This window comes from Typopeltis vanoorti, chromosome 5, assembly GCF_054136105.1.
Source record: "Typopeltis vanoorti isolate ZY-2024b chromosome 5, IOZ_Tvanoo_1.0, whole genome shotgun sequence".
NCBI lineage: Eukaryota > Metazoa > Arthropoda > Arachnida > Uropygi > Thelyphonidae > Typopeltis > Typopeltis vanoorti.
This window is the reverse complement of record NC_143553.1, coordinates 39,748,233-39,765,841: the sequence shown is the minus strand read 5'-3', so window position 1 is coordinate 39,765,841 and position 17,609 is coordinate 39,748,233. Positions and strand designations below refer to the sequence as shown.

Sequence of the window (17,609 nt, the reverse complement as noted above, 5' to 3'; positions counted from 1 at the left end):
CAGTTTATTGCACACTGTGATAGCAAGAAATCATTTCTATTAGTGTTTTAGACTTCTAATGTTCAGCCATAGACACTGCAATCACAATCTATCTTGGTATACCAAGAAAAACATCTTCAGCATCCTTTACATCCTTTTAGGTCAAACACCTTGTAACACCACATATTCCAATCAGTTCATACTGAAGATACTATGAAACAGATGAAAAGACATTCACAAACCTCAGGCAACAGTGGATTTGAACTCATGACCTGTTGGCTGGCAAAGATAAACAGGAAATGACTTTGAAAAGTGGATACTATAATATTAGACACTGATGTGTTCCTAGATTACTGGAATTCTTATGAGATCCAAAAATAAAATCATTTATTTTTTATCGTAGCAAACTGATCATTAATTATAAAACTTTTATTTTTCAAAACAATCAGGAAACCTGAAGTTGTTCGTGGAATACTAATTCAAGCAATACTGAATTATCTCAATAGATTCACCTAAATTTTTAGTATATGAATCAGATTCAAATTTTATTGATCAGAAAAACATTTTTGTTGACCTCTGACCATTTTGATATGCACCAATTAGACTATGATGGACATGCACATACAAAAAATTATTTGAGTAGATGAAAACTACCTTATCTAACTACATATAATTTAAATATATATGTTTAAAATATCAGCATATTCAGAATATTTATAACCATACATAAATATGTATGCTAACTAGTGGTATGCTTGTTATAATCAACATTAAGGTGGGACTTTAGCAGGAGTTCCCCGGTAGTTGTTATAGAAGTGACTGCTATAGTGAAGAATAAAGAATCAGAATCAAAGTAAAGGAGATTTTGAAAATTGTTTTTATATCAACCATGTAATTGTCTAGCATCATAAGCATGTCTCACAAAATTGTAACAATCAAAGTAGTCCAATCAAGTCCAACGATCTATTATTTTTTGAAATCTTATGACATCAGAGTTGAATTATATGTTGGAAAACAAAGCAATGCAAGGGCCTACTCATACAAGTACTAAAAGACAGTGCAATTTTTATTTACTGTCCTGATGAAAATATTTAGACTGAGAAAAGCATGTCGAAACAATGTCCAGCAGTTGTATCACTAGATTACATTTTAATGAACATACTTATTTTCATTCAAAAATTGTTATAGCTGAAATAAATTTACTGTTAGGAAACGGTGTAAAAATCATTTTATAATGAAGATCTGATAAAGCAAGACCATCTATTAATAGATGCTATACTGTGAAACAGTTGGGGCAGTAGTAAAAAAAAAAAAAAACCTCCAATAACTGTGCAACTGTATTTAGTTAACATCACTATTTTTCCATTATCTTTCTTCTTTCCAAGCAAACATTTTCACAGAAACGGCATCACCTTACATAAATAGTCTTCGGTAATTAAATTGTCAATTTCATTGGTTTATCATTAGATATTTTGTTGTATTGCATCCTCAATCATTCCCATGGGTTTCTGTGTAATGTAATAATCGCTGCTATTGGGTCAGATTTTTTCATGCTATAAATAGACAGCAAGAGCTAGTTTTTGCATTTTCATGCTGAGATTGCTATGGCTAGTTATGCGCAGTTTCAGAAAAAGTGTGATTCAAGCTTTAAATAGAGAAGGTTATTCCTTCCTGTAGTCAATCAACTGTGGTAAAGGAAGGAGACACGAAGAAAGCTACTGTCTACATCAGGGGTCTTCAACCTTTCAGACAGTGTGGCTGCATTAAAAATTTCAATGACGCCTGTGGGCCACTAAGCTATACTGCAGTATTTAGAATTGTAAGTTGCTTTCCAGATTCACAAGGAACGCTGTGCATTTCATATTTTACATAAAATCCTATAAAAATAAACAAATTCAGCTTTAAGAGCATAGGCAGGAGTCTGGTTCATGATAAGTAAATACAATCAATACTTGAAAAAAGATAATTTAATGAAGAAAACATTCATTTTTTACAATATCAATGGGAAACTTGGCAATGCTTTTCCTTGACCAGCTTGTCGATGTTGGCATCAACGTTAGAAGTCGCTATGTGCAGAATATTCTAGAGATGTTGGTCCATAATCCGAGTTCTTGTCTTGGACTTCACATGCCTCATTCTGGAGAAGAACTGCTCACATAAGCAAGTGCTTCCTAACAAAGCACACAAGAATGCCGGTGAAAATTAGAGAATGCGTCCTCAGAAATGTAGTCTTTGTAAAATGTAAGTAAGGACACATTGAATAATTTTTCTCTCAAAGAAGAGTTGTTTTGGAGTTCAAGCAGCTCCATTTGTATTGAGTTTGGCATTTTGGCAGCATTGACACTGAATGGCATTGAAAATAAATTTAAAGAAGAATGTTTGGTTACGAAAAATCACTAAATCTCTCTTTGAACTCACTTCGCAACATGGCTAATTTTGTAGGGTATTCATCAAGATATGAACAGTTGGACTCAGTGAGAAAATGAAAATGAGTTAAGTCTTTTTTTTTTTTTTTGCGAGTTGTGCCTCCCAAAGTTTGAGCTTGGCCACAAAAGCTTTGATGTAATCAAACAGAGTGTGCACCAGTTGATCTTTGGATTGTAGCAGCATATGCAACGAGATGTCAGTCACAAAGGCAAAGTCTTTCATCCACTTTGGATCGTTGAATTACGCAATCAGCTTCCCCTTGGTTTGCATGAACTGCTGTATTTTGCTCCTTAAGTCAAAGACTCTTAAGAACCTTCCCTCTGCTCAACCAACGCATATCACTATAATAAACCACATCGCCGTGATCCGCTTCACACTCATGGGTCAAAAACTCTTGGAATTGATGATTCAATTCTCTTGTCCTATTGTTGACATCTAATGTTGACGACAGTCACAATAACTTTCATGACATTCTCAAATCTAATAGTTTTTGAACACAAATTCTCCTGGTGGATTAAATAGTGGTAATGGACAAAATCTTTTCCTTCTAGTTCCGGTTCTTTCCATAGCAGTGCAACAAACCCTTTGTTCTTTCTCACCATAGCAGGAACACCACCATCAGTTACTACACCCTCGAGGTTGGTTAAGCTGAGGTCGAAATGCTGGAGCATTTTCTTGGCAGCTTCAAGAATATCAGTGCCTTTCGTTATTCCCTTCATAGGTACGAGTGCTAGGATGCAGTTGTGCTGCATCCTTCACATCTGTGCTCTCATCTAAAGCAAGTGAATATGACGTAAATTCGGACGACTGTTTTTTTAAAGTTCCTTCTATGTCACTGGCAAGTTCTTCGACACGTCGTGCTACAGTTACCCCCAGACAAACTCGGGTTTTTAAACACTTATTATTTGGGCAGAGAATTTCCCCAGCAGCAATGAGAACACTCTTTCACAAACTCGCCATCCAAGAAGGCTTTTGATTTTTAAACAATTTTTTCAGCTATTACATAACTTACTTTGACGCAAGTTTCGCTCTCTTCCCTCTGGCTTTTAAACCTATCCTGCTGGCATTTTAAATCAATTTGGAGATTGTTCACTTTGTCCACATGAAGCTGCCCTTGAAGGTGATTGAAATTGGATGCATGCTTTGTCTCATAGTGTCGATTTATATTGTATTCTTTTGATACTGACACTGACTCGTGACAAATTAAACACACTGGCTTATCGTTGATCAGCACAAAAAAGTCCACTTTTCATTAAAAACCAGATAAAAATCATTTGATTTACACTTTTACTTGTAGACATCATAGTGATGGAAGGTGAACCCAAAAAATGATCCAAAATGGCGGTGTAATGGTTATTATCTACTGAATGTCTCACACTAATGAGAAAAGTCTGGCAATATAAAACCACAATAGACTATGGCTGACACGACAAACCTGCGTGCGCTTATACATGAATATCACACTGTTCATGACTGACTGACTGACTGTGGATGAGATCCTCTTGTATTTATATGAAAATAACAAGGTATCAAGAACCTTCGAGATGTATCTGGAGGGCACTAGACAGTGCACTCAAACGAACTACTGCTTCAGTGATCTACCTGTGATGTTAGTACTAGTACTTAAGTACCTCTTGGAGCTGTCAGATGGCTGTTGAAGCATGTCTATTTAATATTTATTTTTATAGGATTTTATGTAAAATATCAAATGCACAGCATTCCTTGTGAATCCAGAAAGCATCTTATAATTCCAAATACCGCAGTATAGCTTAGTGACCTGCAGGCCACGCGTTGAAAACCCCTGGTCGACATCATGCCAAGATCGAGTTCTAAAGCAGCTCTTCCCCAATAATCACTGAGATTGGCCCAGTTAAATTGCTTCAAAGAGCATGCCAAATGGACTCCTGATCAGTGGAAAAGAATAATTTTTTCTGACAAGAAAAAGTTTAACTTGCACGGCAGACAGAGAGTTCAGAGACAATCAGAAAAAAAAATTCAACCCTGGTTAGCTGGTGTCAACAGTCAAATTCTCAGGAAGTCAGATGATCTAGGGCTGTATGTCGTATCATGATGTTGGTTGCTTACATTTCACAAACAGTTCGGTAAATGCTGAAGTATACCAGAAAATTTTAGAAGAACTGCTGCCTACTATCACAGACCACTTCAATGTAATGACAAAATGCATCTTTCAGGATGACTCTGCCCCTTGTCTTAGTGCAAAAAGTGTAAATAATGCTATTATAATCCTAAAATGTATCATATGAATTTAGCTTAGTACTTAAAAAAGCTTCACTTTTTGTTGGAGGTTAATAAGTGGCTCAATTAACACTCGATTCAGCGACTACTGTGACTAGGAAACAGCCCAGATCTCAATCCCTATGAGAATTTGTGGTCCCTAATGGAGACTGAAATACACAAGAAGAAGCCAAAAACACTTCGCGACCTACAAGAAGCCATTATAAGGGTATGGAACCATTAAATGACAGTTGCATCCATCTAGAAATTGATTTTGTCAATGCCTCTCTGATGCTAAGCTGTAATAGAGGCAAGAGGAGGACCCATGAAGCACTGTGAGGTCAAACTGAATTTTGATACTGGTATTTGTTTTTCCAGTGAAATATCACTGTCCACTCCATTTTGAAATATTTGCAAATTTGTCAAGTTTGTTGTAATTTCCTAATTATGTCATATCTTGTACTAAAAAGAGTGAAATATGAATCAAAAATAAAAATGTTATATTACCTTCTTCATTATTTGTGACAATTATTGTGTTATTACCCCTTTTCAAATAGGCATTCAGATTTAATTACCAAAAAAAAACATGGTTACAGTAGGTGATGCGGTTTTTATGAATGTGTGTGTTTAGTTGCTTACAGGTCAAAGCCAAATAGCTGGGAGGTGATCTCCACATTGCCTTTTGGGAATGCAGAGAAATGACTCGAGTTTCTGACCTATCATCCAATCCAAATCTTCACTTGATGTGCCTCGTTACTAGGTATCTAGTGGCAATTTGGGGCTGACCAAATTGTACTCTGTTGGCTTAAACCATAAATGCATGTGATGGAACAACATGGTGAGATTTCATGCCAACTGGGTGTGTTGCCTGTTTAATCAAGGTCCCTGCTGTTTTCTTCAGGAAACCAGGGTGAGCAGTGAAAGTATTAATCATGCAGTTTTTAATAAAAATATTATATTACCTTCTTCATTATTTGTGACAATTATAGTGTTATTACTCCTTTTCAAATAGGCATTCAAATTTAATTACTATAAAAAATATGGTTACAAGCAGGTGGTGTGGTTTGCGTATATGACAACAAGAAATCTTGTGCTACTTGTGTGCATTTCTATTCTTGTTGGCTTAAACCAAGGAATGTGGTGAACACACATTCTTCATCAGCCTTCATTCTGGTATTGTGAAAGATTTGGATTGCATTAGCAATGCATACAGTTCAGTATTATTAACTAATTTTAAATTTTGTTCTGTGGATTAATATATAACTGATTAATTTGAGTCAAAAATAAGTAAGGATTAAACTTGTTGAATAATTAGTATTTACTGCTTAATCATTGTGTGCAAGACTTTACTTATATCTAAAGTTGCACACCCGCCACATATATCAATTACAATGAATGTAAAAATGACTTTAATCTTTTAAATGTATGCCATACATGCTAAATTCACATATCCACAGAAAATCTTTTATATTCTGAGCATAATGAAACTTAACATGATAAATTTCAGATCATCCCATTGTTTTTTTTTAAAAAAAAAAAAAGTGTTTCAGAGCAGTGGGGGAAAAAAAAAAAAGTTTTATTGATTGTCATTAATGAACATTTAACTGAGCAGACAGCATTTCTGCTCACCAGCCAATACAATGGATGTTTGTGTAAGTATTTAGGTGATAACTACCATCTGTTACTATCATCCTCCTTACTATAGATCCAGACATGTTGGAGGTTTAATGGAGTATTAACAGCACCAAGAAAAGATTAAAAACTATTTTAATGTATAATAAATTTAGTTTAATCCTTTATCCAAATGTGAGCAAACAAAGTTTGCGCCTGAAAATATCTTCAGGACTGGGGTAAGGTAGCACAACACCGGGCAACTCGCAGCAAAGGTGGAGCAAGCTAACATCACTCCTATCTCAGTATCTCCCATAATGCAAAACACATCTCCTTGCAGATATGTATAATGTTATGCATTAAGGGAAGGGCCACTACCCAGACTAGTTTCGACATTTATTGAGGTCTCCTCAGTGGGAACCAGGCCCAGAGGTGGAGATACCAGGCAGAAGCAATGACAGGTCATCTTTACCTATAGGGAGTTGCCATACGGTGTGCCACCTTTAAATTACTCTGGATTTTAGAGAAAGATGTTGAAAGTTTATTTTTCACTTGGTTAGATTATAATAAATTTATAGTCTAAATGTGTTTTGCATTATGGGAGATACTGAGATAGGAGTGATGTTAGCTTGCTCCACCTTTGCTGCGAGTTGCCCGGTATTGTACTACCTTACCCCAGTCCTGAAGATATTTTCAGGCGCAAACTTTGTTTGCTCAAACTTGGATAAAGGATTAAACTAAATTTATTATGGTCTAATCAAGTGAAAAATAAACTCAACTATTTTAATGCTTCCAATATTTTGTCTCAGTCACTGAAACAATCAGGGGATACAAAGTAACACCAATGTAACACACATAAAGGCAACACAATACTAAATGAGACGTAAAAATGACTAAAGTTCTATCTAGGTGATGCATCCTCTAAGGACATTTCTAGAAGACCTAGGTTGTAAATTGGGATCTCTGAGGATTAATGTTTCCCAGATTTTGGGAAGTCTCTTGCAAACATATTTGTTAAATTCAGTTGGTTTTTGAGTGCTGCTGCAGATTTCAAAAATAGTCTTTGTTTTTTAAATTTACTTTGATTGAGTATAGTGTCCCCCCCCCCGAAGATCATGTAAGTGATATCCAATACATGGTTCTCAAGACCAAATTGACCATAGTTATGATTGCAGATGTAAGTTTTGTGTTTATCTAAAAGGGATGGTGGCTGATCTACCTGTCTGCCCAAAGTATGCCGACTTGCAGGAAGAGAGTACTTTATATATTCCAAGCACTGAGAGAGAGAGGAGGGAGCAGATCTTTGGTAGATTGGGTAAGCATAGCAAGTTTCACACAGGCAATTGGTCTCTGTAACTCTGTAATATGTGTATTCTACAAATATTTCCATGGAAAATGTTCATCTGAAAGAGCATCAATAATTCCCCCACTTTGTACTAAGCTCGTTGGAACACCTGCAGCTGCTGCTCAACATCCCTTCACAGTGCCTCTGGAAACCTACAGAACAAGTTTCTTTTTCTCCTCCTCCATCCCAGCAACTGATGTACTGTGGAACAGTCCTTCCCCTGCTGTGTTGCCCAAGGAATACAATATACAGTCATTTAATTCAAATGTGAACAAGTACCTCCTTTCCCAACCCACTACCCAACCATGTACTATAGGTTAATCAACCAACCTCTTGTGTAAAAGCTATGTAGAAGTTGTATTTTTATTTTTTTTTAAGTACCTGGCTTTTCACATCATTATATGATATCATTAAAACTCTGCCCAATAGAGCCTACAACCTTTGTTCCAGTAGAATCTCTCAACAGAACTCAAAAATATACAGAACACCTGTAGCTATCCAATAGCTACAGTTCTTACAGAATTTAAAAATAATAATCAATCCTCCCCAATCCCTGCAGAAGGATTTCAGAAATGCCATCACCATCCCCTATGCCCAGAGTACACTGCAAAAATTAACCAGGTCTTTATAAAATACAACCTCTGCAAAGCTTTTAAGTCCCACTGGAAACTTTTTACCAGAGATCAGCTCCCTCCTCTCTCAGTGCCTGGAATATATAAAGTACCTTGTTCCTGCAACTATGCCCACTTGCAGGAACACAAAACTTACATCTGCAATCATGACTACAATCAATCTGGTTTTGCAGACCATGTATTGAATACCACTCACAGGTTCTTAAAAAAAAAAAAAAAAACATGTTCCATCAGTAAAATTTAAAAAGACTGTTTTTGGAATTTGCGGTGTCATTCAGAAATCAACCAAATTTAAATAAATACAGTTGAAAGAAACTTCACAAAATTTGGGAAACAATCTTCAGAAATCCCAATTTATAACCTAGGCCTCCTACAAATGTCTATAGAGGACACATCACCCACATAGGACTTTAGTCATTTTCACATGTATCATTTAGTATTGTGATGCCTTTGTGTGTGTGTGTGTGTGTGTGTGTATTACAGGTGTTACTTTGTGCTTCCTGAAGGTCACTGAGATGAAATGTTGGAAGCATTACCATAGTTTTTAATCCTGTCTTAGTACTCCATTAAACCTCCAACATGATGTCTTCCCAGCACTTAACCCTATTCACACAAAGATCCAGAAGTGGCTTCAAGTTCCATGTTTGCAACACAAAGCACATTTAGATTAATACTCAGCCCACTCATAGTACTATGTACGACACAATTTTACTTTCTGCACATTGGTTTAAATGGCTTTTAAAGTTTTTGCCATTTCAAAAGTATACATAGATTCAGATAAAAGAATGTTAATTATACAGCAATAGATTTCTGATATCTTTTTGTTTATAACATTATGATTTATTTTAAAAATCCAAGCAAAGTAAGTAAAAGTTCATGAAATAAGTTTCTTGACTTCTAACAAAAGATTATAAAAGTAATATACATACCATCCTCAGCTATTTTAAATATTCTTTCTTCTGGTCCAATGTAGCATGCTGCCCACCACATAACAAGTTCATTCTTTAGTTTGTCAATAAAGATTTTGATATTTTGTTTTTTTAATACTTCACATCGTTCTATTTCCCGGTTCAGCTAAAATATTGAAAGATATTTTATATACAGATTTTTTAAATACTTCACATCATTCTATTTCCCAGTTTAGCTAAAATATTGAAAGAGATTTTATATACAACACACACACACATATTCAATCACAAAGTAGCATAAATCTAATTATTTAATTTTAATCAAACAAAAACACAAGTAGCTCTAGAACCATGTTTTTCAATTCATTGTAAGGCAGCTAATTGTGACAATTTTGTAAGTCATTATTTCTCTTAATGAATTGCTTTTTTTAATCTAAAAGTTTAGACTGCTGATCAGAATATCTATAATGATGATGACAAATCTAAATAAATAAAACAATGAAATTACTCATATTAGGAGAACTGGTTTTTGTGTCACAAAAACAACCGAACCATGAACCTATACTGAGAAATTGGCAAATGAAAAACTGCCTAATTATCTCATCAAATAATGTAATAATTAGAATTTTATAATGTTGAGTAATTATATTTCTCTTTCTTTAAAAATAGAACATTGTACATGCAGTACATAGCCTATATTTAAGTAGTAAGTCACCAGTTAGAAATGAAGGAAATATAAGATGGTGAACACTATCTCCACTCTTTTTATCAACTATATGGATTGCATTATGAAAGAAAGTAGCATTAAATGCCATACTAGAATTGGATATTAAAAAAACTTCATCTTTGCTTTATGTATTTCATGTACTTCAAAACAAATCTGCTGCAAGTCTCTGGATTCTATAATTGAACTGAATAACGGCTGTAACAAATATGGCATGGAAATCGGTAATAAAAAAAGACCAAACTATGAAAATAAGCAGGACCACAGAAAAATCCAACTGCATTCTCTGCCATTTAGTACAGTTTTTAGTGAAGATGGCAAATTACATATGGAAATAAACAACAGAATAAGCAAAGCTGGTTTGGTGGGGAGCTAGTTGAATAAATTTATATGTAATAAGAGAGAAATTAGCCAAAACACTAAACTGGCAGTATACAAGACAATGTTGAAACCAGTTTTAAGTTATGGATCTGAGAGCTGGATTAGAAATAAAGCACCTGCTCAAAGACTGGAGACTACAGATAAGAGTTCTGAAAAAAAATTAGAGGCTTAACAGATGGCATCAATGGCAGAGTCATATTAGAAATGAAGATATTAGGAAGGAACATTGTTAGCATTCAAGAATGTGTGAGCAGGGCAAATATACGGTGATATGGTCACTTAAAAATTGGAGAGGAAATGTTAGCAAAAATGGTGTTTGATGCAAGATGGTAGTAAAAAGATCAAGAGGAAGACCAAGCTCTAGGTGGAACTGATTCAGGAGTGCTTAAAAGATTGAAATTAAGCGTATTTAGAAAGGTTTCTGGTGCACCACTCCATCTCTCATGGAGTAAATAATTTCTCCAGACTTCTGATACCACAAGCATTGATGTACAGACTGTCCCTCTCACATAAATCCCTTCTTCCTCTTCAAAATCCACTCTGCAAATCCAAAAATTCACAACCATTCTTTCCACACAGCCCACACATTGAATCATTTGCTATCATAGCTCTTCTTTTAAATTCCCTGTTATCATATTTGGTTAATATTATTATTATTAAGAGAGCCCTCCAAGGAATCAGACTCATTCACACTGCTTGCACTCACAACATCCAGTGGCAATCCATTCCAATCATGCACCACCCTCTGGGAGAAAAATCTAGCCCTCACCCCTTTCTTAGCGGCCTTCATTTTCAGCTTCCAAGAATGCCCTTTTGTCCTTTCCCCACCCTCCATAAATTGAAATCCTGTATGACCCTTTCAGAAGTTTGTAAGTCTCAATCATATCACCCCTCTTTCTCCCATTTGCTAGTGTTTGCAGTCTACAAATTCTCAATCTGTCTTCATAATCAGTATTCCAGAATCCTGATATCATTTTTAACACTCTCCTTTGTATTCTCTCTCTCTCTCTGCAATATATCAGAATCACAACGGAAACCAGCTGCGCACAATAGTCCAAGTGAGGTCTTATCAAGGCCTTGTAAAGAGGCAAAATAACATTCGTTTCAGCATTGCAATTATCTTTTGAGTTGTATTTGCAATCTTTGCCACATGGCCCTTAAACTTCAACTTCCTATCTATTAACACTCCAAGATCCCTAGCCTCATCAGTTTCTTCTAGCCTAATCTCACCAATATAATACGACATTGGATATCTAATCATGCCAAAGTGAATGACTACATTTACTGACATTGAACTGACACCCATTTTCCCATGCCCACAATTCCAGCCTATTCAAATCCTATCTCTGCATCATCAGCAAATAACTGTATGTCGCTTGTCAAATCCTTCCCAATATCATTAATGTACAGATTGAATAGCAGTGGACCAAAGCACTGATCCTTGTGGTACACCACTTGTTATTTTTTATTTTATTTTTTTATTAATCTTTGTACTGGTTATGGGCAGTACTACCCTTATATCATGTCCAGACATCTCGTCCAGACTTGATATACATGCCTAAGCCTTTACAAGTGTTTTACCCTATTACCCTATGTTCTAGTTATCATTGTAGTAATTCGCTGGTGGCAGCACCATGCCACCAGTGTGCCCTGTAGGGCCCCCAAGGAAAGAAACCTTGCAGACTCAGATCCCCCATATAACACTTTTTGATATCTGTTCAGTCAGCCATCCTCTTATCCATGCTAATATTCTATAACCCAACCCCATTTTCTCCAATTTATGAAACAGCCTACCATGCTGTATTCTGTCAAAAGCCTTAGCAAAATCCAAAAGTATCATGGTGTATCCATTACCCTTGTCCAGTTCAATGGTAACATTGTTATAGAATGTGAGCAAGTTGCTAAAACATGACATTCCCTTAGTAAACCCATGTTGTTCATTGCAAAGTAGAGATTCACTGTCAACCCATTTCTGAATGAGGGGACCTAACCAATTTTTCCAAAATCTTCACCACCACTCCTGAGATGCTAATTGGTCGAAAGGTGGATACATCGGTCTTTGCACCACCCTTGTGTAATGGAATTACCATACATTCCTTCCATTCCTGCGGAATCTTCCCTGTTCTGAGACTCATATTAAACATCCTGGCCAGTTAAGCAGTGTTAAACCTTGATGAATGGGAATCCTAAAGAATTCCACATCTATCATCGTTTAACAGATAGAAAAATAAGATACAAATTTTTATGTAGGAAAATGCTTGCTTCTAAGTATGTGTTATATACATGTGATATAATATAAAATTATGTTAGCATAAAGAAAAGAGATTGTAAGTTGTTAGAGGAAATAATAAATTTTTGATTGTTCAAAGCCATTAATACTGCATAAATTGAACAAAGAATTATTAAAATTTGTAATACTTGTCTGAGGAATGACTTGCATAAAATATTGTGAACAAAGGGTTCCTAGGGCAAAGGCAAGCCAACAGAAGGACAGGTGGCCTCATGGAATTGGCGTGTTCACAGCATGTGGTTGCGGAGCATGGTCAGAAAAAAATCAGAAACAAACGGTATGAAGTGAGACCCACGTGGGTGAAGTACTATGCAGTGGGTGAGTTACGAAGGTTGCAGTGATTACCAGTAGGGAAGATAGAAATGAAAGAGTTAGGGAAAATGTGTATTGTAAATGTGTTAATATGCTTAATAAACCTTTGCTATTTTTAAACCTAAGTGTCTGAGTTCTAGAATCCGAAGCACCACTTGTAAAAGGTTCGAATCTGAGCGGGAAAGAATAGGTTACATTGTGGGTCACGACTGCAAATCAACAGTCACTTGTGTATGTCTTGAAATCACTTCTTGGTTAAGATAACTTTACTTAATCTAACTGTTTTAGGTGGCGCAGCAAAAACAATAAATATTCCTAGAGCTCTATGAGAAGATAGATTTCAAGAACTTTGCCACTTTGGTTTTGGCTCGCTCCTGAGGCAATCCCTTTGTGTCTTGGAGGTACCACGTGACTCTTTAGGGAAGATCGGAAGTATAGAACAGAAAATTAACAGTTTAAGAGATTGGGACACAACAGCTGAACACTCTCTTAACACACGTGCTGATATTCCATCAGTCCCTATTGCTGAATTCTTATTCAGTTTGTGCAACAGCTCTAATACCTCGACCTCACACACCTGCCTTTCTTCATCTAGTGAAGAGGTAACAGTGAGCTCAATATTGTGTTCACCAGGCTGATAGATTTTAACGAAATTGGCACTCATTAATTGAACCACCTCTTCTGCATTTGTAACCCTCATGCCATCTGGATTTAGAAGAGCTATTCTTTCATATTCATTCTTTCTTCTACTTGCAGCATATCGATAGAATTCTTGTGGGTGTCTTTAGAATGCAGAGCGAGTTTCTTTTCATAATCAGACTTTGCTTTCCTTACAACAGTTGTGAATATTCTAGCCTGCAGCTTATAACGTTCATAACGGACATCACCCTTATGCAAACGGTATTCCTTCCACATCGTCCTTTTCTTACGAATCTCTTGCTTAATAAGATTACACATCCAATTGACTCCTACTCTATTTATTCTTCAAACTCTCGGGACACATTCTGATATCGCATCATTTAAGTATTGTTTCAATGCTTCCCATGCACTGTCGATATTCTTTCCATCCAGCAACCGATCCCATTCCACTGAACTCAGTGTAATCCTCTGTTGGTCATAATTTCCTGCTTTGTAGTTCAGCATGTAACCTTTTCTGAATGGAGCATTCATAAACATAGTCACTTCCCAAGTGAGTACTGCATGATCACTGTCACCAACTGGAGGCAGAATAGTTATGTCTTTAACTGAAACGCCCTCTGACACTAAAATCAAATCTAACACACTTTGACCTAGAGTTCCTTCTGTCACATGCTGCTTGAGGAAGTTGTCTCGCAACAGCTCATTAAATGCATTTTCTCGTAGACAGGCTTATACGTTGGTTATGCATTATTAAAACACATAAGGAATAGAAACAACGTAGTTAAGGATATAAATTAAATTAAACTTCAATAAATATTTTCCGATATTTTGGCAACGTCACGTTGCAATTTTCTAAAGGAACTTACAAAAAAGTTACGTGCACGTAGACACTACAACACAGAAACTGGGAATGAAGAGATGAAGCTATTGTTCTCCTAACAGTCCTGATGGTGCCCTCTAGTGGACTAAGTAGGTGTTCTTGGCCGTTGGGCTGAAGGTATGCAGATGTAGGCCTCCCAAATTTGGGGCAGTCGCATACAACCAAATTTGTTGAGGTTTAGAGAATTTCTTAGGGCTGAGGCTGATTCCATAAAGAGTCTTTCAAATTTGTATTTGCTACGGTGTATCACTGTAGCTTTCTTCCACCGTATTCTGTGGCGTGTATCCAGAGCATGGTCCGCAAGGCCAGAATGACTGTATTTGTGAAAACGGATGTAGTACTTGTGTTCCGAAATTCTGATATTTGCTATCCTGCCTGTTTGGCAAAAGTAAAACAGTTTACAACTGCAAGGGACCTGGTAAACACCAGGTAGGTCTAGGGGAAGTGGTTGGTCTTTAGTTGAGCGGATAAGGGATGCCAAATTTTCTGTAAGGTTTGTAACAGGAGGTCAGGTCATGTTTTTTTAAGATTTTGGTAATCTTTTCTGAGGTGCCTCGGATGTAGGGAATGGTGATGGATTTAGAGTAATCCTTGTTGTTGGGGGGGGGGGATCTGTGGTTTGTAGGTTCTAATATTTTTTGGATTTTTTTTTTGGGGGTGGTAGCCATTGGCTGAGAAAGTGTTGAGGATGTGATTTTGTTTAGGGCCAAGTCGTTTGAACAGATTAGTTTAGCCCTGTTGTATAGTGTTTTCACTACTCCATATTGTTGGGGGGGGGGGGATTGTTGGTGAATGTATCTGCCTGTATGGATGGGTTTTCTGTAAACTGAGAAAACCAAGGATCCATTAGGCTGGCAGGTGACTAGTGTGTCTAGGAAAGGGAGGCTGTTGTTTTCCTCTTTTCCCAGAGTGAATTTGATTCTGGGGTGTTGGTTGTTTAAGTGTGTTAAGAAGGAGAGAAGTGTTTCAGAGCCATGTGGCCAAATAGCGAACACATCATCAACGTAGCGAAGCCATATGGTTGGTTTTTGTGAGGCAGAGGCTAAGGCTTTTTCTTCAAAGGTCTCCATAAAGAAATTGGCCAAGGGTGGGGAGAGTGGTGAACCCATGGCTGTCCCCTCTATTTGTTTGTCGAATTTTCCCTGCCAAACGAAATAGCCTGAGTTCATTGTGAACTGAAATAAGGCTGAGATATCGGGAGAAAATTCAGCTTGGATTAGCTCTAAAGTTTCCTTGAGTGGGACATTTGTAAATAAAGAGGACACATCAAAGCTGACCATTATGTCAGTATGTTGGAGTGTAAGGTTTTCTATGCTGGCTTTGAAATGGGCTGAGTTTTTTATGTGTGATGGTGTGTTGCCAGTATAGTGTGTGTGTGTGTGTGTGCTCTTTGGCCAAATGTTTAGCTAATTTGTATGTGGGGGAATCAATGCCATCCACAATGGGACGTAATGGCACATTTTCTTTGTGTATTTTTGGGAGTCCGTAAATACGGGGGGGGGGGGGGGGGTATAGAGTTAAACGGCTTTAATCTGTTGGTAACTTCTACAGGCCAAGAAGTTTTTCATTAGTCGGCCTCGTATTTATTTAAATTCTTTTTCGGCAGCGGTACATGAGACGTCATGTAAAATCGACCAAAGTTTGTGGTTCAAAGTGCGCGAAATCTCATCTTCGACGACATGAATAACTTCGTTAATGTCCGCTAAGAGCGACCGCGTGGCGGTGATTTGTTCGCATAGCAACGCGCAGCTAGCGCGGTTATATATTCAGAGAGCTTTTTGTGACACAAACCGGTGCTTAAATTTTACACAGTTCGGGATGACTTTATTATCCCGGCAGCGTTTCAGGAACGCTAGATGATTTAATTGTCTAGACAGCTTCAATTTCAATTTACCGTATTGGCGGGCCTTCCGTGCGAATGTATCTCTGTGGATGATGTTGATTCTTGTAAGCAGGCTTATACGTTGGTTATGCATTATTAAAACACTTAAGGAATAGAACAACGTAGTTAAGGATATAAATTAAATTATACTTTAATAAATATTTTCCGATATTTCGGCGTTGCCATTTTCTAAAGGAACTTACAAAAAAGTTACGTGCACGTAAGCACTACAACACAGAAACTGGGAATGAAGAGATGAAGCTATTGTTCTCCTAACAGTCCTGATGGTGCCCTCTAGCGGGCTAAGTAGGTCTGCAGATGTAGGCCTCCCAAATTTGGGGCAGTCGCATATGTCGTGACGTTCTATTTTCATGTTATGTTCTAAATCCGCCATCTTGTTTCGAGTCACTCTTATAAATAAAATAACTAATTGCGAATTGATCACCAATCCAAAAGTAGGGAAATTTATAATTATACTGCACCACCCTATTTTTAGATTAGTCTATATAAAATAGTAGGATCAATTCTTAATTAAGTTAGCAGTCTTCTCATTAGGCCGAATCATTTATTATTATTCTACTTGGGGCACCCGCAAGATTCGAATTTTTTTTATGAACGGTGCAATAAAAGGGAGTTCAGGCAAACACAATATTTAGATTAACAAAATAAAACATTTAATATACGAATATATAGCAAATACAAGAATTCTACTTTTAAACGAAACAATACAAATAACTTAATACATCTTGCTAAGTCACTCATTACAATTCAATGTTCTAAACTTTAACAAACAATTCACTGCTTCAAAATTATAAATTTTCTTATCTCAAGTTAATAAAACAAAATTTCTCATTTGACCAGTCTGCACACATCTATCAGTTGTACTTAATGTTTAAATTCACAGCAGGCACTAATCAAGGTAGACAATATCCAAGCAATCTTATTTCGGACCTCGAACTTCGAAGATACGCTATAGTTAATGTTAGAATAAATAAACATGTATAACTACTCTTACCAGATACAATCTGCAATACATCAATTTATTGCGAGCACACTTATGAATTAACTCATTTGAGCTAGCGGAACACATTAAATAAAATCCTCCAACGCTTTAACTGAACTACTGTTAATCGTGCTTCACTACTCTAAACAACAGCAATAAGGTACTGATATCCTTCCTTGTTTACTTCTTTGCAACTAGATAAATTCATTATAATTCTTCTCAGGGCAACACAGAATTAAGACGTAATCCAAGATTAACTGGAACTAATCAGAATTTCCCATTGAATGTCCAGTTCTTTATTTATCCGATTACGACATCAATTTTCCTCTATAACAGCTGATTTCACTTGCAGCTGAGTACA

General features: G+C 36.6%; 1 protein-coding gene across 2 annotated transcripts in view; it reads right to left on the bottom strand.

Moving 5' to 3' along the window:
• LOC150106330 (protein regulator of cytokinesis 1-like) overlaps nucleotides 1-17,609 on the bottom strand; it is a 253,410-nt gene that overhangs the window by 114,695 nt on the left and 121,106 nt on the right. For both annotated transcript variants that reach the window (XM_090392371.1, XM_090392370.1), the window contains exon 6: nucleotides 9,159-9,303. In XM_090392371.1, coding sequence (XP_090248497.1) covers nucleotides 9,159-9,303 — 145 coding nt within the window. The remainder of the gene's footprint in view (nucleotides 1-9,158; nucleotides 9,304-17,609) is intronic.